A 24,418-nucleotide genomic window follows, 5' to 3' on the forward strand; every position below is an offset into this window, starting at 1 on the left:
TACAAAAGGCAGGCTTGGCCCCTGAGCTCTCAGAGCCTGCAGTCCCAGAGCTTTTGCTTAGGTTATCTTTGATTTCAAATGGTTCCTTGGTTCAATGTCTAACTGTCACAGGTTTTCTTTCCTTGGTTCCCCACTGGTAAGGGTATACGAAGCATTGATCATACTTTCTCTGTACCATCAGCAAGAGCTATAATGTATTTTATGTACTGGTTTTATGGAAACAGCATGTACAGAGGTGATAGTTGAAATTTATTTGTTTTTTAAAAAAGATTTTATTTATTTATTTTTAAGAGAGGAGAAGAAAGGGAGAAAGAGGAGGAGAGAAACATCAATGTGTGGTTGCCTCTCATAAGCCCACCACTGGGGACCTGGCCCGCAATCCAGGCATGTGCCCTGACTGGGAACCGAAGCAGGGACCCTTTGGTTTGTTGGCTGGCACTTAATCCACTGAGTCACACCAGCCGGGGCTAGAAATTTAAATTTAAGAACATCTTCATGCTTTAACTATTGTGTAAACCAAAATCTTGTTTAAGAATTTAAAGTCATTTCTAGAGTAGTCAAATTCATAGAGAAGAAAGTAGAAAGGTGGTCGCCAGAGACAGTGGAGTAGGGGGAATGGGAAGTTAGTTTAGTGGGTAGGGAGTTTCAGTTTAGGGAGGTAAAGTTCTGGAGATGAACTGTGGTTGTGGTTGCACAACTATGTGTATGCATGAAATGCCACAGAACTGTACACTTACAGATGGTAAATATTATGCTATGTATATTTTACCACAATTAAAAATAACTTAAAGTTAATCACAGCCAGTCTTTATATTTGCACTCACGAAGGAGCAATATCCAGGTGGTTGATGCTAAATCCAGAAGAGCAAAAGCCTCCCAGTGTTGTTGATATGGTTAGGAATGCAACAGCCAAAGAATAATCACAACCTATAAATCCAGCGGCTACCAGGAATACTGCAGGTCCAATCATTCCTGAAGTAAAAAGGTTATAAAAAGAAAAAGAAGCCCCAGCATTAATATTTGTTTGCTCTACCTTAATAAAGTATAAATCTGCTGTTTGACATTACTGCCACCTACTTGTAGAAACACTGTACTGCCCAGAAGATTCTAAAATTAGTTTCATGAAAAAACTTGTGGAAAACATACAGGCAAATGCAACTAATATAAAAGTAAAAGGAAAAATCTTATTATGAGGTCTGTTAAATTTCTATGTGAGCAGACTCAGCTAACGTCCTATCTACAATGTTAGAGAAAAGAGTAAGAAGAAAATAACTGAAAAATATGGTCCCAGAGAGAGGCAATTGTTGATACACTGTGTGATTTAACATTCAAAGAAAATAAACTAAATTATAAACTCTGTTGGATAAAGTTTGAAAAATACTCCATCTAGGTTTTAACAACTGAAAAAAACATGCATAGTTTATTACAGGCAGTCAAGCATAAAATACAACATAGGAAGGGACTTAAGGAGCAGGCTGCCATTTTTCCTGTGTCTATAGCAGCGAGATTCAGAAACTCTCTGTGATGACCGAATTGTTGTATTTGTATATGCTGCAACTGAGAAACTTATTTTTATAATTTCAATTGCATTTAAATAGCGACATATGGCTGGTGGCTACTGTACTGAACAGAGCAGGTCCACAGAAAGCCAAAAAAAAGAAGAAGTCCTTTTTTTTAAATCTAAAGGAATTTATGTCACTTGAAGAAGTGAAATAATTTCTTGAGAGTTGAAGTAAGCAAGCAGTGGAACAGGATGGCAAATTTCAGTGGTAGGTAAGGTATCCAGAGGTGTTTACAAATTATCCTATTTGCGATTACAGAATCCCATTTGGGATTACAGAATAATCCCCAAAAGGTCAATAATCCCAAATAGGATAATTCTGTAAACTAATACACTATATGGATTAAAATGTACTATTTTAATATGTGAACAAAATAAATGACTAATATCTCTGTTGGTTTCTTTTCCAGAGGGAAGGAGGGAGCGGGAGTGGGGGAAAAGGAAGGGGAAAGTCAAGGAACATGTAGTAAGGACTCGTGGACAAAACCAAAGGGGAAGAGCTGAGGGAGGGATGAAAGGAGGGGGCAAGGGAAAGTGGTGGGGGGGAGGCAGAGACAAATGTATTTGAAAAAATAAAAAAATGACTAATATCATTTATACTTTGCCTTACACTGTAAACACAGTAAATAATTGTGAGCCAAAACAAAACCTGATTTATTTCACTTACCTATAAGGCTAAAAACTCTTCGAACACATATAGTTGAAAAATTCCATTTTGCTCTTAAATGGTCAGCAGCTTGACCAGACAGGATCATACATAACCAACAGCCAAAATAAGGCACTGCAGATAAAATCCCATTCTGGGAGGAATAAGAAGATACAAGATTAATTATAGTGGCAGGAAGAACCAAAATACATACACGCACACCTCCATCACCACTTGAAAACAAAGGAAATCCATAGCAATATTCTGGTAATTTTTATATAGTTATAGTTAATAACTGGTTTATAGAAGGATTTTGGGATTCAGTTCAATGCAGTCCATAAGATCCTATCCCAGAAGGAACTAGAGCTCCCCACAGTCAGGTGCTCAAGGCAATCTTGAATGTTATTTTGGGACTTAGGCTATAGCTTCAGGGAGAGAAGACAAGTCTTTCTACTAGCCTACGGATTTCCCTGACTGAACAGCTTCTGCCTTCAATTTTCACTTATTTATTTTAAAAATATTTTTTATTATAAAACAAAACATAAATATATATATCTTAATGAATTATTCTTTTTAAAATTGATTTGAGAGAGAGGAAGAGGGAGAGAAAGAGAGAGAAACAGATTTGTTGTTCCACTTATTTATGCATTCATTGATTGCTTCTTTTATGTGCCCTGACTGGGGATCAAACCCACAATCTTGGTGTATCAGGATGATGCTCTAACCAATTAAGCTACCCAGCCAGAACTCTTAATGAATCATTTTTAAGTGAACACCATCTAGGTCAAGTGCCTGGCACACTAACACATGCTTTAAGCACTGGACAAAAGGTGACTGAAAGACACCGTATCTTTTAAGTGATCACCTAAACGAAATGAAATGCTAGGAGATAGAAAACAGAATTCATCATGGAAATTTTTTTTTTTTTTTGGTAGGAGATAATTTGACAGCTTTTTAAAGAAAACCACAAATTCTGTAAAATAAAGCACACTCAAAAAAGAAAAGGGGAAATTTTCTTCTATTCATTTTTCCTCAGCACAAACCTGAGGTGCCAAGACTAAATGGCTTGATTCTGATAAAAACAAATGTTTTTATAGTTTAAGAGAGGTGGGTATACTCCTTAGTGTTTACAAACTCAGAAAAGGCAGAAAGATATTTTATAAGCAGTATTTAAATCTTGCAATAATTCCATTTAAGCATCGTTCATGGTGTAGACCAAAACTTTAATATTTTAAATTTGTGTGCTTAAGAAAATATTTAATTTACTTCATTATAGTTTGTGGTTCCCTGTATTCAGATGTTGTATGCTTCCAGTTCTTCTGTAGCTGAAAAATTTTTTTCCTTTCTGGTATTATGCTGTGTAATTTACTCTTTAAATTTTATTCCATTTAGACTTCTGCATAGTAGGATCACATCTGTCATCATTTGTGGCAGAATCCTACATATGAAAAAACTATAGCAAATAAAGTGAATTTTCAGATCTTGGTCTTGTTCCCTGGTGGGATAAGGCTGAAAATTTATCAGTTACTGAATTTTTCTACTTAAAGCTCCATTTTTTTTAAAGCTCTGATATTAAAACTCCCCCAACAACCTAAAACTACTAAAATCTTCAACATTTATTCATTCCATGAGCATATTCTACAGTTATTAAGCCTTCTGTACAAGGACACAATTCCTTGCACTCACTTATTTAAAAAATTGATTAAAAAATAGTAATATCTAAAATAGGGTGATAGCTATTGCCCCAACTCTCACTGAGTTGTAAGAAATAGGGACACTAGAATTAGAAAAAACAAGAAACAAAGAAAAGTAAGAATAACTAATGAAACCAAACTTATAAGAAAAAGCAAGCTTCTAACAAAAGGTCAAGAGCTTTAAAATTTTTAATTAATAAGAGATTATAATTTTAAATGCAAAGCTTCTCAAAGCAAGCTTTGTCTTAAGCAAAGGCCATTTCATGAGTATGATATATTGATTTTTAAGAAAAAATATCCGAGTTGGAAAGAGGCCTCTAGGGGGTCAAATATATGGTGACAAATGGAAACTAGACTTTTTGTGGTGAGCCTTCTGTAGTGTATACAGACATTGAGTTATAATGTTGATATACCTGGAACTTTTAAAATGTTATTCATCAATGTTGCCTCCATAATATTAAAAAAAAAAAAAAGCCTCCTATACAACTAGAGAATTATTGTCAAATTCTACTCACATTTCTTTTAATTTTGATTCAGAAAGAAAAATGCCTTTTTTATATGAAAATGAAAGATAAAAAATTGTTTTAAAGCCTCTCATCATAGAAATTTAAAAATCCATAAAATAAAGACAACTAAGTGCACTGTAGTAATTCTGGCCAGCGTATTCCATTCTTCCCATAGTTCTCCCAGGAAAATCTCAAATAGAAACATCCATGGAATAATCTTTAGATTTCCATGCAATTCATCGCTTTAGTGGATTATGGTCAGATTATATTAACAGATAATTTAGGGTAAAAAGGTTGCTCACAATAAATCTATTCCATGCTATTGCCAAAGCCTTGTTTCACTTTAACTTTTAGATATATTTTGGTGTAACTGATCTTGTTTTCCAAAAGTAGGCAGAGATCTTCATAGCTCAGCTGCCTGAACAAAGTTCAAGGTTTAGTTTATGAGGCCAGCGTTTTCAATATGCTTTGAGAGGTGACTGAAGGTACATTTTAACCCTGTTTAAAGTTGGTTAGCTCCGTGTAGCCACGCTGTGCAGCCAGCCTTGCTATCTTTACATCACCATCCAGGCTGCTTCACTCCTAGGGTATCAGGGCTCAGGGCAGGCCGCCCCAAGAGATCCCACAATGCTATGTTGATTATTTCTAACTAAATTCACTTGGAAGCTGCAGGACTGGGAGGAGCTCTCGGACTCCTCTGTCTCTCTCAAAGTGGAAATAACTCTGTGATAGGTGCTCTCTCGCTGCTAAGAGACAACTCTATCCCGATGGTTAAAAAATATCCAGTTTAAAAGTCTGTATAAGCAAACCTTGTAACTCTTTCACCAGTTCCCTACCTAAGCCCAAGCCTTGCTTAGATTCCTTACTAATGAGTGCTTTCTTTGACCTGTCAATTTCTCACAAATGTATCACTTTTTTCTAAAAAATATAAAAAAGTGCCTGGTTCCATTGATTCGTGGAGTTTCATTTTATGATATGAGCATCACACTGTGGTTCCTCATGTGCATGTATTAAATAGATTTTCCTGTGGTTAACTTAATCTTGTGTCAATTTTATTATTTTATTACTAGTCCAGCCAAAAGAACTATAGAAGTGTAGAAGGTGGGCGGAAATTCTCCCCTCTCCCTGATAATTTTGGAGAGCTGGTTAGGAAACCCCACTGCTGGGAAAAACTGCCCTATCCTGGGACTGCAGCAGCTGAGATCCTTGGGAAATCTGACAGTGAGCTGGCAAACAGGTAAACTTTTTCTTACCTTGTCAGACTCCCAGAATCTATCTGCAGGGTCCAATGGAAAAAAACATGATGAGAATTTTACTCTTTCTTTCTAAATGTAAATTAGTGGGAGAGTTAGTGAGCTCTCCCCACTCCCTGCTTCTTAAGTGATTTTAGTTTGAAATAATCAATATGCCATGTGGGATATTTTGGGGTGGTCTGCCCTGGACCCTAACAAGGGCTATCTTTCACTTTGTGGCTGAGTGATATTCCATTGTATGAATTTGCAACCTCTTGTTTATCTATTCACTAGCTGATGGAAATTTGCATTGTTTCCACTTTTTGGTTATTATGAGTAATGCTGTTATGAACATTTGTGTACCTGTATCTGTGTGGACATATGTTTTCACTTCTCTTGAGAATAGACCTAGGAATGGAATTGCTGGGTCATATGACAACTTTATGTTTAATTTCCTGAGGAATTGACAAACTCTTCCAAAATGGCTACATCATTTTACATTCTCACCAGTAATGTATGAGGGTTTCATTTCCTTTACATCCTCAACACTTGTTATCTTCTGTTTAAAAAAATTTTTTTTAATAGGTGTTAAGTGGTATATACTTATGGTTTTGATTTATGGGAGGAGACCCCAAATAACCCTGGAAGTTATTTATAAAAAATTGTGTATTTACTCTTACAGCATGTTTAAACTTCAGTCACCTTCAAAGTACTCTCCATTTGATGTAACACACCTTTCAAGATGTTTTTTCCATTGCTCGAAAAAGTTTTTGAACTCATCGATTTTGACGCCTTTTAGTGCTTCTGCCATTTTTTTGTTTCACCTCTTCCATATCAGCAAAACATTTCCCTTTGAGTACTTTTTTCATCCAGGGAAACAAACGAAAAAAAAAAGTTGCTCAGGGCAAGACTGGGTGAACACGGAAGGTGGGGCACAGGGGTCAAGCCTGTTGTTTTGGTCAAAAACTGTTAAATGCTCAGCTTGGCAGGTATGCTTATAAATCACCCATCATCAAAGTATGTTGAGTCTTCAAAAAAAAATTCACTGAAGCCACACACAGCCTCTCACTACAACACCAGCTGGTACCCTAATACAGACAGGTTCCTAGACCACACTCACCTAGCAGGGGAAGCCTGTACTTCAAAGGGCCCATCCTCTAGCAGATACTACCAGTTTTCCTTACAAACTGTGCCTCATTCTCCTTAGGCTTTTCTTCAATCTCTTTAAAGACAAAACCCATCACTGTAGATAGAGATAATAGGAACTACTTTAATTTGATAAGTTCAAAGGTCCTTCTTATGTAATTTTATAGCTGTAGCTCTTCCAGTGCCTAAATGATGCTGTAGAGTAACCTCTGCACAAGAACCTTGCATCTCCCAGCTCTTCTCTCTGCTGCCTGCAAAGCCCTATCACCATCCCTTGTATAAGTCAATATTGGTGCCGCTTGAAGTTGTAATCCAATAGATCCTGGCATGTTACTGGGGATTAGTAGGACTTTATGGTTAAAGGGGTACCTGCCAAAAGATGCCTTGAATCAAGGGTTAACATACACTGAGAAAAGAACAACTGTGAAACAAAAAAAGTCTCTAAAATTTAGTGTATTAAAGTAAAATGGAAGATACAAAATACCTGAATTTCACATAGAGAAAAACAAATTCTGCGTGTAGTTTAAAATCTGTACTCTATATCAGAAGCATATATTTTCTTACCGCTTGGACATTGAACCTTAGGATCTCCTTCATATAAGTAGGCAATAATGTCAACAAAGTATAAAAACTCCAGTTATAAGAAAAGTGTGCAACGACAATAGCCCAAAGTGGCAGGGATTTTAGCATGGGTATCCATGGAACTGACTTCTGTGAAGAAAGCTGAAAAAAAAACAAACAGGCACATTTATGGTAAGCTATAGCTACGTTTTGCTCTGTTTAGATCTGTACCTTATCAGCCAAAATTCCATCTAGAATACATTATCAGCCTTGATTAATAAATTCCAAATTTTTAAACGAATTCTTTTAAAATATTAAAGAGTAATAGAGCCCATTTTCAGACTAGAAGAAAGACAGAAATGTAATTAGAGCAATAATGTCAACCTCAAACACTCCTTATGAATGTCAGACGTCACTTGTAGTATTAATTTCTCCATCTATAAATTAGAGAACAGTTTCATAGTCAAATTCAGAGGGTGGCATAAGGGAAAATGAAAGACTGCAAGTCCTATTTAGAACTCATATTTCATTATACAGTCTTAATTAAATTACAATGATTTATAAGAATTGTGCAATAGAACTTTTTTAAAGTAACTATTTGGAGTAATAGTCTTCAAAGTAGGGTGGAAGCACCCCAGGGGTATGCAAGATGATCCACCGGGGTGTGGAAAGACATAGTGGAACTTTAATCCATACTCACTTTTATTCTAAAAAAATTAAATTCTATTAAAATTTAATAAATAGGTTGTCCCTGGAGTATGTCAGATGTAAAAGAACAATGGCAACATGGATTTGATATTGTCAGCAGAGCAACCTAAAATAGAGCCGGGAGGCCTCCAGGAAGCTGAGTTAAGGTGCCCTCTCCACCTGAAACAACGCCAAACCGAACAGCTACAGCTTGATAGGGCCCCTGGAAATGGCTCTGCATCACTGCACTCTCTCTTAAAAAATAAAATTTTCGCCTAGTAATAGATATAAGCAATTAATCGTGTGTAGCATAGTGGAAGTCTGCCTGTCAGCACCAATCGCAGCTCTTTCAAAGCAACTTGCATTACCCCTTTGGCAGCCCCTCTTTTTCTGTCGTTATTAAGTTCTGCTCCCCTTTCCCCCTTGGAACACAGTTGGATTTCAATTCAAACCTGTTTTAAGGAATTTGCAATTTCTTAAAAAAAAAACACCCCACAAATAAAGCTTTTATTTGCCTTGCAGCTCTTGGTTAAAATTGATTGACAGATAATCACATACTGTACGATTTCCCCATTTCGAAGGGGTTAATGGCATCCTCACTTGTTTATTTGCCCTCAGTGATTACAGCATATTACAGTTTATATACACTTTTTAAAGTGGATTTAGGGACTTTATTATCAAGTTTTACTTAAATATCACAAAATCAACAGTGTCTTCAAAAGATTCTTACAAAGAGTCAGTAGAAGGGAATTCTAATAATGTAAGCACAAATGAACAATAAGAAAATAGCAGAGCTGACACTTTCTCATAATGAGTTCTTTGTCAGCTGCCTCACCAAACAAAATAATGGTAGTCTCATCAAATATAATCAAACATACTGCTCCCATTAAATATTATTATTACTAATTTTTAAGTGATAAAGAGGTGTTTCCCATTAAAATTTTTAATTTATGTATTTATCTGTTTATTTCTTATCCACCCTTTTAAAAGTCCATTTTTATATATTTTATAACATATATAAATACAGTAGTACATGTAGATAACCTATGAAAAAGTATGTATACTCAATGCCCTGGCTGGGTGGCTCAGTTGGTTGGAGCATCATCCCATAAACCAAAAGGTTGCTGTTTGATCTCTGGTCAGAGAGCACATGGGAGGCAATTGATCCAAGTCCCTGTCATATTGATGTTTTTTTCTTTCTCTCCCCCCAATTCTTTATAAAATCAATGAACATATCTTCAAGTGAGGATTAAAAAAGGAAAAGAAAATACAAATACATTGTTAGTCCCCGCCAATGTTTTATTGATGAATGATACCAGATCATCCCAATAATTAAAAAAAAAGAAAAGAGAAAAGAAAACAAGCCAGCCTGGAGACCACTGGTCTGGGGCATCAGATAATTGCCTTTCCTATACATTAAGGCTCTGTGGTTTCTTTCTCAAAAGGTAGAGCAATTTATGTTTCGGCCTCCAGGGTTCACTGTTATTTCAAAAAGAGGAAGAACCAGTATTAACCTTCTTGTGGAAAAAGTACCTTTTTCCTATTTGACTTGGTAGTTATGCTCTTGTGTTCCTCACTATGTGTCAAAGATGTAGGACATATATGGGAAGAGAAGGAGAGAGAACACTTGTTCTTATATAGCAGTGGTTCTTAATTCCAGCTATGCTTCCGAATCACCTTTGACACTCCAAGCTCCAAGTTTGGCTGTACTCTACCTCAGGCCTATTGAGTCAAAAACAAAAACAAAACCTCTGAGTATAGGGCCAAGGTGTATATTCTAAAAGGCTTCACTGGTGGTTCTATAAAGCAATGCTTCCCAAACTTCGCTGTACAGGGGACTTAAAAAACCCTGAGGCCAAGATCACAACCCAGACCAACTAAACCATGTTGGGAGTGGGTATGAGGTAGGTGGCAGTATGTTTTAAAGATTCTCAGGGGATTTCAATGTGTAGCAAAATTTGGGACCCGTCACTACGGAGATTGAAGAAGTTGCAACCTCTCCATCCACCCCCATTGTTTGAAAAGCTCAGAGATAAGAGGAAGGACAAGAGCAGGCTAGAGATTTTAGACTTTAAAGGAATTTGGAACATAGCTCTTTCAATATGGGTTTGAAACCCACAAAGGAAATGAATCACACTTTTCCGTTGAAAGGCACAAATTTAAATGTATCTGATCTCCGAAAACTAAATATATCCTGAATAATGAAATAATGTAATAATTTTAAGATTCCTGCAGTATGCACTTGCACATGTTGACAATGGTGTTTTAGAAGGTTACGCTGGTAATAGCTTTTGTAGCATTTAACAAGTGTTTCGTCATAATCTTGTTTGTACAAATGAAGCAAATTTAGCCATACTGGCATATTTTCACAGCCTGTAAACATCAGCTGAATTTTTGATAATCTGATGCTTTTGGAGAACCATCCAACCAAGATGAGCTATAAGTGGGGAGTGACATTAATCAGCAAGATAGCCAAATAAGATGTCCTAGACTCAGTTGGCATCCATCCACAGACAAAAGTGCCTTTGTGGGAGCTGTGGGATCAAGCATCGTATGCCTAGGGACCTGGGAGGAGTCTTACATGCCTCTGCTTCGGGTGCTGGCCTTGGTGCTGGCTGCGAACCCTGCAGGCGGTAGTGAGCCAGCTCCAGCCCCTCTTGGACAGGCCCTTGGAGAATGCTGACTTAGACAATCGCCGCAGACAAAAGAAATTCTGCCATTTGCAACATGAATGGACCTTGAGGGCATTATGCTAAGTGAAACAAATCAGACAGAGGAAGAGAAATATTGTATAACATGTGGACTTAAAAAAAAAAAAAAAGGAACTCATAGAAACAGAGACTGGAATGGTAGTTGCCAGGGGTTCAGGGGTGGGGGAAATGTCAGTCAATGGGTACAAATGTCCAGTTATAAGATGAATAAGTTTTGGGAACCTAATGTTCAGCATGGTGACTAAAATTGATACTACTATATTATATACTTGAAAGTTGCTAAGAGAGTGTATCTTTAATGGCTGGTCTCTCCACAAAAAGGAATGGTAATTATGTGAGGTTTGGAAAGAATATGATATGCTCATGTTACAGCTTAGAGTTCCTTTGGAAAAAGGGTAGAAAACAACAGTTTTCTCTTCTCCCAATAAGAACTGTGAAATCAATTTATAGTATTGTATTTCCACATTAAAAGTTATGTTTCAGGGAAGAAAAATCTTCATTTATAAAAACATTCAAGTTAAAGAAAAATTTTTAAATGTTATTAGGAGAAACTATCCAAGCATTCAGCAGACACTAAAAAAATCCTTCAAGGTTTTAAGGTAGTGCTATCTAATAGAACTTTCTACAGCAATGGAAATGTCCTATATCTGTGTGTCTCACCGTGGTAACCAGTAGCTACATGTGGCTATTAAGCCCCTGAAATCTGGCTAGTGCAACAGAGGAACTGAATTTTTAATTAAATTAGTTTAAATTAAAATTTAATAGCCACATGGGCTAGTGCCTACCATAATGGATGACACAGGTTTGAGGTAAGACGTTAATAAAGTAAAAAACAGTTTTTTCTGATATTCTGGGTCTAAATTATTTTCTTGCTATTGTTTCTAAAATACTACTGGTGATAAATGAAGGAAATTTTTAAATTGCTAAGATCATCTTCCCAGACAACATTTTGAAAGTAAATTTTCTTTAGATATGTGAATAATAACAAAATTTCTGAAAGAATATCAATGAGGTCTTGAATCTTGTATAGCGAAAGTATTGTTAAATTTGTAGTTATAGATAAACTAGCTTTCTTCCATACAAGCTGAAACAAAAAAGGATTATTTGTTGTCAAATGTGTTAATTTTCAGAATATAGGAAGGGTGAGGTCATTCAACAAATACTTGAGTAACTTCACATTCACAAATACTTGAAGTGTAACTTCACAGAAAAATGTTTTCCTGTCATATGCAAGTAACAACAAACTGACTTAGGAAAAATTACATGAAAGAGATGTTCTTAATTTATAACAACTAAATAATCAAGCCAAGGCCCCCATTTGCTTCATAATGTTGCCAAATTCCATGCTTTTTCTTAAAAGTATAAAGGAGAAGCAAAACAGTTATAAAACATGCTGCTCTCAGGAATCTTGTAAAGAAAAGAAAAAAAACCAATGCCATATCTCTAGGAAAGAAAACCTCTATGGGTATAGTGGTAATGTCTTTTCACACTTTATTAAAAAGAGATCTTCAAAACAGAGTGAAAGTCAATGATCTTAAAGTACTCACTCGTGTACAGTTCACTAGTTATGAGCTGGCCTTCTGAGTTTACCTGTGAAGTGCTCTGAATATTTTATTGCTCTTTTTTGTAACAATTTCTAAATCAGAACTGGAGCTATATACATTGCCATAAATGTAAGATCTACTCATTGTAAGAATGAAATCACATTTCTGCCTATAAGTATTGACTTCTTAGCTTGACAGGTGAGAAAGCATTCTAACTGGAAGCCCTGCCTATCTGGCTCAGGTGTTCTCTCCACACAGCTGTCAGTGTAAGCTCTCTAAAATGCAAACCTCATTCTGTCACCAAGCTCACCAACAATTCCTGGCATCCCAGTGCCTACAGGACAAAGTCTAAGCTCCTCAGTGAGACACTGGGGACCCTCCATGATCTTACTTTTGCCTACCTCCTGTATCTCTTGCAGCTCTTTGCTTTTTACCTAACTGCTGCCCTTCCTGGCAGGTATCACCCTCTGTCTCGTGTGCCTTTGCTTACACACCATATCCTAGGCCTGGAATGCCTGCACATCTCCATCCCCCAATGTGTCTGGCTTCCAACTTCCCTTTCAAGACTGATCAGATATACTTTTATTAGTGAGAAAGAAAAAAGCAGCCCCAGGTGGTTGTCACCTGAGCTGGTCTAACAACTAGGTAGGGGTGTTTGACCACTTAACTTGAACAAAGCCACTCTATAAACATGATGGAATGAGACAAAAGTACGGTCACTCTATAATCATGTCTGAGCACAGACAAAAACAAGAATTCTATAAATCACAAAGAGGAGCAAACATCTCCTCTCCTGGCTAACAACTTTAGCCCCACTTTCTAGATAAAAATTAAGATGACCCTGACCAGTGTGGCTCAGTTGGTTGGGTGTAATCCAGCAAAGCAAAAGGTCGCTGGTTTGATTCCAGCTCAGGGCACATGCCTGGGTTGCGGGTTGCAGGTTCAGTCCCCGGTTGGAACATGTGTGAGAGGAAACCGATCAACATTTCTCTCTCACATTGATGTTTCTTCCCCCCCTCTTTCTCCCCACTTTCCCCTCTGTCATAAAATAAATAAGTAAAATTTAAAAAGATAAGGTAATTATAGAATTGCTACTGCTTTCCAACAGTACCAAAAGAGTTCTGTCTTATGGCACTACATCGTGCAGCCTACATACTACACTGAAATTCTGTTCATTAATGTCTGTCTCCCTTTGGAGATCACAGATCTCACAAGAACCATTTCTTGTTCATATTCTTTCTGTTAATTTTTGAGTTCTCTGGACCTGAAAAAGAACCTAGGACATAGTAAGTTCTCAAAAAATATTTAACAAATGAATAAAGTACAGCATATGTGCAGATGCTGTGGATCCAAGATTTAATCTTTCTAACTCTTCTTGCTTCTGAATATTCTACTTTCTGAAGCATATGAAAGAACAAATTAACCTTTGGTTTGGATAATAGACAGATGTAGACCCACATCAGATAGAGAAAGCATTAAAAAAAACCCTAAACTAAAAAGTTTCATAAGTCCATAAAAATAATAATAAAGTATTGGAAGAAGCTAGCTATTGGTCATTAATGCTGAGAAAATGTGAGAAAACATATCAAGTTTTATGTGGTAAGACCTGTTTACATGGCATTAAATTCTTTTTATGTGTTCCGTAAGGGAAAAAAGTAGCTGATTCATTTGATTCAAATCACAAAGGACTCCAAGCTCTCAACCTAACTTTCCTTATTACATTGCTGATTTCTTCTAAATTTTTGCTGACCTTTAGCAAAGCTCAAGAGCTACTATATTTGTTAAAGTTTAGCAGTTTGTGAAGGAATTCGTAGCAAAATTAAAAAGTTAAAAGAAATGTAAATGAGTAAATGTTTAAATACTGCCTGGCTATACTATTGATAAAAATTAAAAATATCAATAATAATAACATAATGGGCAAGAAAAATCTGAAATGAAATACTTTATAGACTATATATATTTTAATTTTTCCTAATGTTTTCATATTATTATTTTATTCTCCCAAAAGGCAGATATTTTGTTTCCATGGCTTGAATATTTACTATATTAAATTATGGCATACTTTTATTTCTGACTTGCTACTGTGTTTAATAAGAGATAATTTTTTTTCTAAAGATCTACTGTAGGGGAAAAATAGGTATATATTATATTATTATATGTGATAGTAAATGTGCTATCCTCATTAAATCACACTCATTTAAAATAAAGATAAAAAACATCAGTTTTCTAACAACTAACATTAGAATGAAGCTATAAGATTCCTTTAATAAATAACAAATTTTATTTTCGACTAATTAAGAAGAAAAGACAAACTTAAAAGTCACTTGATAATCACTCTAGAATAGGAATTTTTAAACAGTGTGCTGCAGTACATTGATGTGCTGCAACAATTATTATAACATGTAGTACCTGACCATTTAGTCAGGGGCACTGACCTTTTTTCCCTTAGACTATCATATAAAAAAATGACAAGAGCTAACACAATAGTTGTCTGGTGTAAATGAATCAAATTATACCTATTTTTTTTTTGGTCAGACCAGCAAAAAATACATTTTTTTGCTGTGCTGCAGAATTTTAATAATTAGTTTATGTGATGAAAAAGGTTGAAAATCATTGCTCTAGGTTTAAAATGACTTTAAAAAGTAATTTTTTCACATATTTAATTTAGAGAGAACTGGAATTTCTTAGACAAAACAAACCAATATTTTATGCATGTATTTCATTTGCCTGCTTCACTTTGCCTAGAGCATGCACAATAAAAATATCTATTAAAAACTGGTATCTTAGGCTTCCAGGCCACATAGTGGCATAGTTAAAGAAAAAAATTGGTATCTTTAAAAAAAAATTTATTTATTTATTTATTTATTTTTAGGGTGGGGGAGAAAGAGAGGGAGAGAAACATTGATGTGCAAGAGAAACACTGATTGGTTGCCTCTCACATGCCCCAAACTGGGAACCTGGCCCACCACCCAGGCATGTGCTCTGACTGGGAATTGAACCAGTAACTTTTCAGTCCACAGGCCAGTGTTCAGTCCATTGAGCCAAACCAGCCAGAGTGGTATCTTAATTCTGAAGAAAAAAAGCTTCTAAAATTATTTTTTAAATATGCCAAAGTCCATACCTGATTTTTTAATGATGAACGAATGTACTCCTTTTCCTGGTGGGAGATTGTCCTGTGAGTTTCTGGTGTATCACTAACTAACCAGATCCATAAAACAAACCAAATGATTCCAACTATACCTTAAAACAGAAAAATAATAGTTAAATAAAATTAGAATGTACCAACTGCAACTTTTATATGTCTTGAAAAAATTATGTCATTATAAACTCAAGGTAAAATTGGTTTCAGTTAAGTTTTCATTTCAAGCTCCTCTTCTAATTCTTTAATGAGGTAGTTGCAATCTGTATTATTTCCTATAAATTTTGAGGAGAACAACTTTTGACCATATGACTCGGCCTATCAAGAGTATTCCAGAGAAATCTATCTATCTTTCTTTCTTTTCTTTCTTTCTTTCTTTTCTTTCTTTCTTTCTTTCTTTCTTTCTTTCTTTCTTTCTTTCTTTCTTTCTTTCTTTCTTTCTTTCTTTCTTTCTTTCTTTCTTTCTTTCTTTCTTTCTTTCTTTTTCTCTCTCTTTCTCTCTTTCATTCTTTCCTTTCTTTCTCTTTCTTTCCTTTCTTTCTCTTTCTTTCATTCTTTCCTTTCTTTCTTCCTGTCTTTCTTTCTTTTCTTTCCTTCTTTCCTTTTTATTTTTCTTTCTTTTTTCTTTCTTTCTCCTTCCTTCCTTCCTGCCTTCTTTCTTTCTTCCCTTTCCTTCCCTTCCTTTCCTTCCCTCTCTCTCTCTCTCTCTCATTCAAGTTTATTTAGAAGCCAGAGGTATAAGAAATGAGCCATGGAAGAAATGAGCCAGCTGGGCTTTGTGGGCTCAGGAAACAAGTTACAGAGGTAAAAGAAGGGTCCTTGGAGCTTAGGAAAAACAAAGGCAGAGAGAATGTGCCTGGGGGGAGGGGAAGGAGAAGGGGAAAGGCACGGGTGTGCTCCAGAGAGACACAGCAGGCCCTGGGGAAAGAAGAGGTTGGGTAAAGATGGGGGCAAGCTCAAGAGAGAGAAAGAACACACTGACAAATCTTTCAAAATATAAATTTCCACAACTTGTTATTTCCACAGGTATCTGTTATTGTTTATTTACTTGTTTTTTTGCTTTGACTGCAAAAAGACTTTCTGCATAAAATGTTTTTATGACAACCTAATTATTAAAAATGTGTATCATCATGCTAATGAGATTGAGAAATAAAGGCACTGGACAAGATTAAAACTACCAAGTGAAAGTGTCTTACTTTGCTTGAGAAGGAACTTTTCAAAATATACATTACTATAATTTCCAACACAATAATTTTTGTTAGTAAGTATAGTATTTAAGTCCTAGATTCAACAGCAGTTTCTATTGAGATATTCCAAAACGAGTATTAGGTCAAAACTTAGCCAGACCATTTTAAACATATCAACTTAAAACACAAGTCATCAGTAGTGTTTTAGAGGTTTGTGGTTTAAGGGATGATTACTTTAAAAGTAATTTTTAACCAATTATGAGACTGCTATTACATTTTGGATTTTTTTAAGTTTTATTGATTATGCTATCACAGTTGTTCCAATTTCCCCGTTTCCCCCCCTCCACCCAGCACCCCCCACTCCCTCAGGCATTCCCCACACCACTCTTCATGCCACGTGTCATGTGTCTAAGTTTTTTGGCTACTTCATTTCCTATACTGTACTTTACATCCCAATGGCTGTTCTGTAACTACCTATTTGTATTTCTCAATCCCCTTACCTCTTTACCCATTCCCCGCACCTCACTCCCATCTGGCAACCATCAAAACACTCTCCATATTCATGATTCTGTCTCTGTTCCTCTTGTTGGCTTAGTTTGTTTTTCAGATTCAATTGTTGAGAGATATGTATTTGTTGTCATTTTATTGTTCATAATTTTTATCTTCTTTTTCTCAAATAAGTCCCTTTAACATTTCATATAATAATGGTTGGTGATGATGAACTCCTTTAGTTTTTTCTTCTGGGAAGCACTTTTATCTGCTCTTCGATTTTACATGAAAGCTTTGCTGGATAGAGCAATCTTGGCTTTAGGTTCCTGCTTTCCATCACTTTGAATGTTTCTTGTCAATCCCTTCCAGCCTGCAAAGTTTCTTTTGAGAAATCAGTTGACAGTCTTATGGGAACTCCCCTGTAGGTAACTCTTTTCTTTTCTCTTGCTGCTTTTAAGATTCTCTCTTTATCTTTAACCTTTGGCATTTTAATTATGATGTATTTTGGAGTGGCCTCTTTGCATCCACTTTGTTTTGAACTCTCTGTGCTTCCTGGACTTGCATGTCTATTTCCTTCACCAAATTAGGGAAGTTTTCTTTCATTATTTTTTCAAATAGATTTCCATTCTCTTGTTCTTTCTCTTCTCCTTCTGGCACCCCTGTGATGCGAATGTTGATACACTTGAAGTTGTCCCAGAGGGTGCTTATATTATCCTGCCAGCTCTGTGGCTCTGTGGGGGGGAGGGCTCAGAAAAGGGACAATGGCCTCTGCCCAACTTTCTGTCTGGGAGAAAGCTGTCCCCCACCTCTCACCTTGATGCCAGACACTTCAGTTACCCCCTGTATGCCACTTGTGCCTTTCAAGCTGCTACTCCAGTGCTGGAGTTCAGAGGGAGTGAGTCTGAGTAAGTTCTTATGTGGGTTCTTTAAGAGGAACTTCTTGGGATTCTTGGAGTTCCTTTCACTCACTCAATCCCTGCTGGTTTTTGCAGCCAGAAGTTATGAGGACTTACCTTCCTGGCACTGGAACCCTGGGCTGGCAGGCCTGGTGTGGGGCTGGGACTCCTCGCTCCTGAGAAATCCCTCCCAAACTTTTATCTACCACATGTGGATATGGGACCAGCCCATTTCACATCTCTGCCCCTCCTACCAGTCTGGATGGATGTGGTTTCTTTAATTCTGTAGTTTCTTTAATTCTTTAATTGCTGAACTTCCATTCAATTTGACTTCTGACAGTTCTGAGTGATAGTTGTTCTATAATTTAATTGTAATTTTGATGTCGTGGGAGGAGGTGAACCATGTTTACCTATGCCTTGGATTTGTTACACTATAATCAAGGTTAAAATTTTCAATCAACTTACCAAAAAAGTAGAAGACGTAAGTCCAATTCATATAGAAGCAAATTATTCCAGAAAGAGGAAGAGAAATTACTGTCCCAAGCTGTGCTCCTGGAACAACAACAAAGACTTTGTAAACTCTGGAGATAGATGAACAGAGAGGGCATGTCTACTGCTTAAAGAAGATGGGTAACAAATAATGGAGAAGAGGAGGAATGATTCAGATCATACAAGACTTTTATTAGTCACATGTAAATACAAACAACCCATTTTCTTAAGGAATCACTTACTAGAAAACCCAGAACATGTAAATGTGTACGTTAATATATAGTTCCACTAGTTACAACTATGTAGCTATTGATGAATTAGAAGGCATCAATATAAGACCTAAAAAATGCCACATGTGTTAGAAATTCAGGTGTCTGGGGTTCAAAGATGGTTTCTAAGGTTGATAAACATGACCTAGAGCAGCACGCTTGATGAAATAAGAATAAAGCTTTTAATAATCTAATTTGCCCCAAATATGCTAGGAACAATTGTTTCAGATAAATAATAAAATTCATTTTAACCACCAATCCCAAGACATGTTAGTTGATATGGTGGAGCTAAAATAATCAGATATTGTTTCTTGGTTCAAGTTTTGCTCTTACTGTCACATTTTAGAAAGTGTTAAGTGTCACAGGGCAATATGAGTGTTCAAATATAGGAAAGATTTCCTCTGACTTTCAGAGGTCAGAAAAAGATGTAAGAAGCAGCAATGGACTTTGAAAAGATGGGAAAGAAGATACAGAGGGAGCTGTAACAAGATGAGTAAAGGAATGGAAACAGGAAAGCAGAGAGTAGGTTTGGGAACTTCATCTGGGTGAAGGAAGGAATAGGAGATAAGAGCTAGAAAAATAAGCCAAACAGTTACTGAATACCTACTCCATGCCAGGTACTATGTGCCAGGGCACAGGCTAGTTGAAATGAAGTGGTGAATGATGTAAAGAATGTTGGCCACTAGTTTGAGTTTAGACTGTATTTAATAGGAAAAGGGGAACAACAGATAGTACCTCTTCTTGAACTTATTATCAGATTTCTCATGTCAGTCTCTTCAGAGCTGTAAAGATCATCTTAAAATATAAATTGGATTATGTGTCTGTCTGGATTAAAAACCTCTGATGTCTTCCCATTCTGTTTTGAAAAAAATAATGCTCATTCTATCCTGTAGTTTGTAAGACCTGATGTTATCTGGCTCTTGTTTATTTCCCTAAGCTCTTATGCCATATTTCTTTTATTCATAGTGTTTTAGCCACCCATAGTGGTTTTTCACGTCTTTGAACCCTTACGTATTTCTTGTCTGAGAGCCCTTGTGCATGTTGTTCTGATTCACTGGAATGCTCTTTGCATGACTAGTTCATTCTTATCCTTAAGGTTTAGCTAATAGGTCACCACAGAAAGGCCTTTCTCAACCACTGTATGTAAAAACAGTCAGGTCAAAAAGTTTTAATTCAGTTCATGTAAGAAAGGCTAGAGTTCTTGTATAATCTGGTAAAATTATAATTCACATATAAAACTCACTCTGTCTCACTTATAGATTAAAATAATGGCAAATAAATGCATAGAAAATAGATATATGAAGAGAAGGGCTGAGAGTCATGATATGTGAATAAGACAATAAAATTAGAAATCACAATTTAAAAGTACAAGTGTTTGATTTTCCAGCCATTGGATTTTTTAATAAAACATAGCATTCTCTATACCAACATCTGAAAAGTCAATATTTTAAAAAATAAATGATGGCAGATGAAGAAAATGACATTAGTTAATAAAGCCACATTGCTATATACAGCTGAGCCAAGTTAAAAAAAAATAATAAAGTTATACTCCCCCAAAACTTAATTTTTCCCAAAGGAGCCATCTGACAGTACATGATTCTAGAGTGCAGGCACTTTTCCTCCATGGTTGATATATACATTACAAATTATAGCAAGCATTTTTATAAGAATAGTTATCTCACCTGCATATGAAATACTAAGAAGTTTGCTTCTTTCAAGAGGGGGAGCCCAAGAAGACCACATGGCATGCATGGCCGGAAAGGTAACACCCTGAGGAGGGGTAAAGGATATTTCTGATGAAATATAAGGTAGTTTTGTTAGTGTTTTAAATTCAGTTGAATTTTGTTGCAAGAGAAATTTCTGGATAAAGATCAAATTAGAATCAGTTTCCATGAAGTGAGATGTCTTTACAATAGTAAGTGAAAATACCTTATAATGAAGTACTTTTAAAATCTGAACAAAGATTTGTGGATACTGTCAACTGGTGTGAGGACTAAGGTAAGGGTTACAATAAATCTAAAAGAATGTACTGAATGATGACATAAAGTATCCTTTTAAAGGTTAATTTTACTCAATGACCTGAATGAAATGGGAATGTTACCAATATATAACTTTTAAAAATACTGAACTAGTACTGTGGAATACTAGAAGAAATTCAAATGGATCTTAATGGACAGGAAAAATGGTCTGGAGAAATAATGAATTCAATCAGAGTGTTTAGTCCCCCCCTCTTTTTGGGGATAACTGGTTTACTAAATGCCAATTATGATATAGAAACGCAATGGAGCAGTGGAGGCTGGGAGGATTATAGAGACTTGGAAGAGGAGGAAATGCTACAGGAGAATGGGATGAATAGTTCTGGTAGGTTCAAAGCAGTGTGGATTCACAGCTCCCCTTCATCGCTCTCTAACTGTGTAGCCTCAGTTACTGTCCTTGAACTTCAGTTTCTTTGTATGTAAAACAGAGATAATACTCCCCATCTTGCATGATTGTTGTAAAAATAAATGGCAGCTAGGGCTTTTATTAATGGAGAGAATACATGATTCAATACTTTGCACTTTCTGCTGATTCTTTCTAAAAGAAAAAAGAAAGAAAGAAATACCAATAGATGCAAAAATGATTTAGGCATTATCCCAAGTTGGTAAGAATCTGTATCATGGAGCAACAGGAGTCATTATAGAATAAATCTTTAGACATTTGGAAATGTCCACAGAGATTATAAAAAACTTTATTATAAAACCCTAAAGACAATGTAGGTATATTTACGGTGAATCAGATGCTAGGGATGAAAGATGCTGACCTAAGTTTAGAGATGAGGCAATGTACATGTGATACATATTGGAGGAATAAAGAAAGATGAACAAACCTAAGAACACAACTTAAATTCTATTCAGAAATAAAGCAGTCACTTGAGATAGAAGAAGTAATACAATCAATATACTATAATGCTGAATTAGTGGCATAAATAGACAGTATGCTAAAATATGGAAATATGTGCAGCAAGGAGATTCAATATATGGAACAGAGAAAATATACTACAACTAAGTAAAATTAACTCAGTAAGGAGAAGAGAACCTGGTAAAATGGGGGTAACTTTTTTTTGTCAAGAGCGACTTATTTAGTACACCTCTATTTGATAAGGACAAAATAAGAATGTTCAGAGGAGCAATCAAAGCTTAAATTTAAATAGTACTTGGAACTATCCAGAGTATTCTAGCAATCATTATCCAACTTGAGCTGTGACTAAATATGGGGCAGGTATTTTAGACTCAATTTTAAAAAATGATGGAACTGAGGCTTAGAGATTAGGACTTAAGGAATGTTTTCACAGTGAAGCTGTTATTCAAACTCTGCTTTTATGATTCCAGTTAGAGGCTTTCCAATACACCATAAGACATTATTACCTAAAATAACCTTCATGTTCTACAGCAAACCCAGACGCCACTATTTTGCTTGGGTTAAAAAAGTGTTGAGAGAGAGAGAAAACTAAATCTATGTCTTGGTTTCACAGGTAGAAGTTTGAAGTTAGAAAAAAAAGAGAATTGTTTAAAGATGAAGGTATATATGATGAAATGCAAAGAAGTGGAAAGGAAAAAAGATAAGGAATTTTAAAATGTTTTTAAATGAGAAAAGTCTTAGGAGGTGAGAAAAAAAGACATAAAATTAATTATAACAATTCTAAAACCAACAAAAAGACCAGAAGAATTGCAGAACCAAAGAAAATTATATAAAATGATAAATAATTTGTCTCTAAATTAGAGGACTAGTAAAAAAGAAAAAATGATGAAAAGGAAGTTCTTTCAATAGCAACAAATTTAAAACAAAAGGTAATTCCATAATCTACTGTGTAACATGTGTTTTAGATTTTGTGCAATCAATAACGTAGCAGAGATAAATTGTGGCAAAAGTTCAGGAGGTTTGTCTTAACTGTTTTAATAGTGTTTTATTTTCTTATCTCCTATAATAAGGGTAGGGAGAGCTGTGAAATGTTCCTGGAAAATGTTTTCTCTACTCTTTGAGGAAAGCTTTCAAATTCAGGGTGCTCCCACTCCAGACTTTACTGACCACAAAATAAATCGACTGTTTATCTTCTAGTTAAAAAATAAATCCCTATTATCTTCCAGTACTAATTTTTGGTTCATATTCATACCAAGGAATGATATATTTAAGGACCCAAGAAAGTGATATAGGGTAAGAAGAAAAACAAGGTAAAAAAAATTACCTCTCCTAGTCCTTCTAGTGCTCTGAGCATAATGAGAGCTCCAACTCCAATATCTGCAGCAATGGGAGTAAACAGGGTGAAGACAGCAGTGCCAAGGATCCCAAATCCTAGCAGTAGCTTCCCCCCCACTTTGCTGGCAACATATCCTCCAGGAATCTGTGTGATGATGTAGCCATAAAAAAAAGAACCGAGAATCCATCCTTGAGTTTCTGCATCCCACTGGTACCTTTTACCCTATAAAGAGTAGAAGGAAAAGAAAAAGCCAACCTTTTAAGACCTTCATTAAACAGCTCCTTTATCTTACTGGCATGTAAGTACATAAAAACGTACAATAATTCTGACCCACTGTTTTAGACCGAAGAACATACAACTTTCTATAAGGTAGGTTGAGTTACCACGATACAGACATGTAGTCTTTAGAAGTGAATGGAAAATAACTGAAAATCAAAAGCTTCACAAAGCCTTGCTATTTTTATGAAACTAGACTTCAGGATGAGTTGCAGAGGCCTTGTAATAACCATTACCAAGAGGGCTCAAAAAGAGGCATAGGCTTAATTCAGAAAGCTACTAAGTAGGAGGATACTGTAATGGGCTAGTCATGCTTTGAGGCCAGGACTAGGTTCCAGGCTAGCTCTACTACTTACTGGCTTTATGTTCTGGGAAAAGTAAATGAAAAAGGCACATAAAATAAGGCCTGACACATACTAAGTGTTCACTTAATGATGACAATTAGATAATATAGATCACTAATACCTCCCCATTTCAGGAAGGCACCAGCATATAGAACAATACAAAGGAGTAAGACTTTAAACTGAGCCACAAACTTCATGTGACTAGAAAATGTCTTTTAACTAGTAGCAGCATATAGTAAGGTAATAATGAAGATTTAGTAACTGATCTGAATATCTGACTACTTTAATAGACATAGATGTATAACAGAGCCAACATGTCAAGACCATTTGGGGATTTCTTTTTAGTAAAGCTGATGAAGGTAAGTAGCTAGATCAACAAAAGCACTTGCCAAAGATACAAAGCAAATCCCTAATTATCCTTGTTTATGGTACTAATTTGCAGCTTACCTGTACAATTCTAGGAATTTAGGTTACATAGTTATACATCATAGGTTGGAGTGGTAATAGTGGGTGATATGTACCCAAATGTGTACTTAGCAACATTATTCAAGTTAAATATAAAGATAGTTGATGTCATTATTTTGTACATGTGATTGTTTGGGCAGAAAAACCTCTTCCCTGCTTGAAGGCTCTTGTTTGTTAAATGGCAGAGGAGACTCACCCAAGTGTGATCTGACTCCTTTGTGAGCACTGAAAATGGATGAAAATATACTCATAAAAAAGGACACCAGGATTTTCTCCCTGTACTGTCTCCCTGTGTGATAAGCAAAATAAAATACAGTCACGTGCCACATAATGACATTTCAG

The 24,418-nt window shown here is 35.9% G+C and overlaps 1 protein-coding gene across 2 annotated transcripts in view; it reads right to left on the reverse strand.

Moving 5' to 3' along the window:
* The window catches only part of SLC17A5 (solute carrier family 17 member 5), a 59,360-nt gene that overhangs the window by 15,755 nt on the left and 19,187 nt on the right, over window positions 1-24,418 (reverse strand). For both annotated transcript variants that reach the window (XM_054569628.1, XM_054569629.1), the window contains exons 3-9: window positions 22,980-23,213; window positions 20,440-20,527; window positions 18,465-18,551; window positions 15,410-15,528; window positions 7,350-7,508; window positions 2,229-2,361; window positions 825-972 (exon numbers count right to left, since the gene is read on the reverse strand). In XM_054569628.1, the coding sequence (XP_054425603.1) occupies window positions 825-972; window positions 2,229-2,361; window positions 7,350-7,508; window positions 15,410-15,528; window positions 18,465-18,551; window positions 20,440-20,527; window positions 22,980-23,213 (968 nt within the window). The remainder of the gene's footprint in view (window positions 1-824; window positions 973-2,228; window positions 2,362-7,349; window positions 7,509-15,409; window positions 15,529-18,464; window positions 18,552-20,439; window positions 20,528-22,979; window positions 23,214-24,418) is intronic.

Source organism: Pteronotus mesoamericanus, unplaced genomic scaffold (assembly GCF_021234165.1).
Source record: "Pteronotus mesoamericanus isolate MK-2021 breed Mesoamerican mustached bat unplaced genomic scaffold, CSHL_Meso_final contig_20, whole genome shotgun sequence".
NCBI lineage: Eukaryota > Metazoa > Chordata > Mammalia > Chiroptera > Mormoopidae > Pteronotus > Pteronotus mesoamericanus.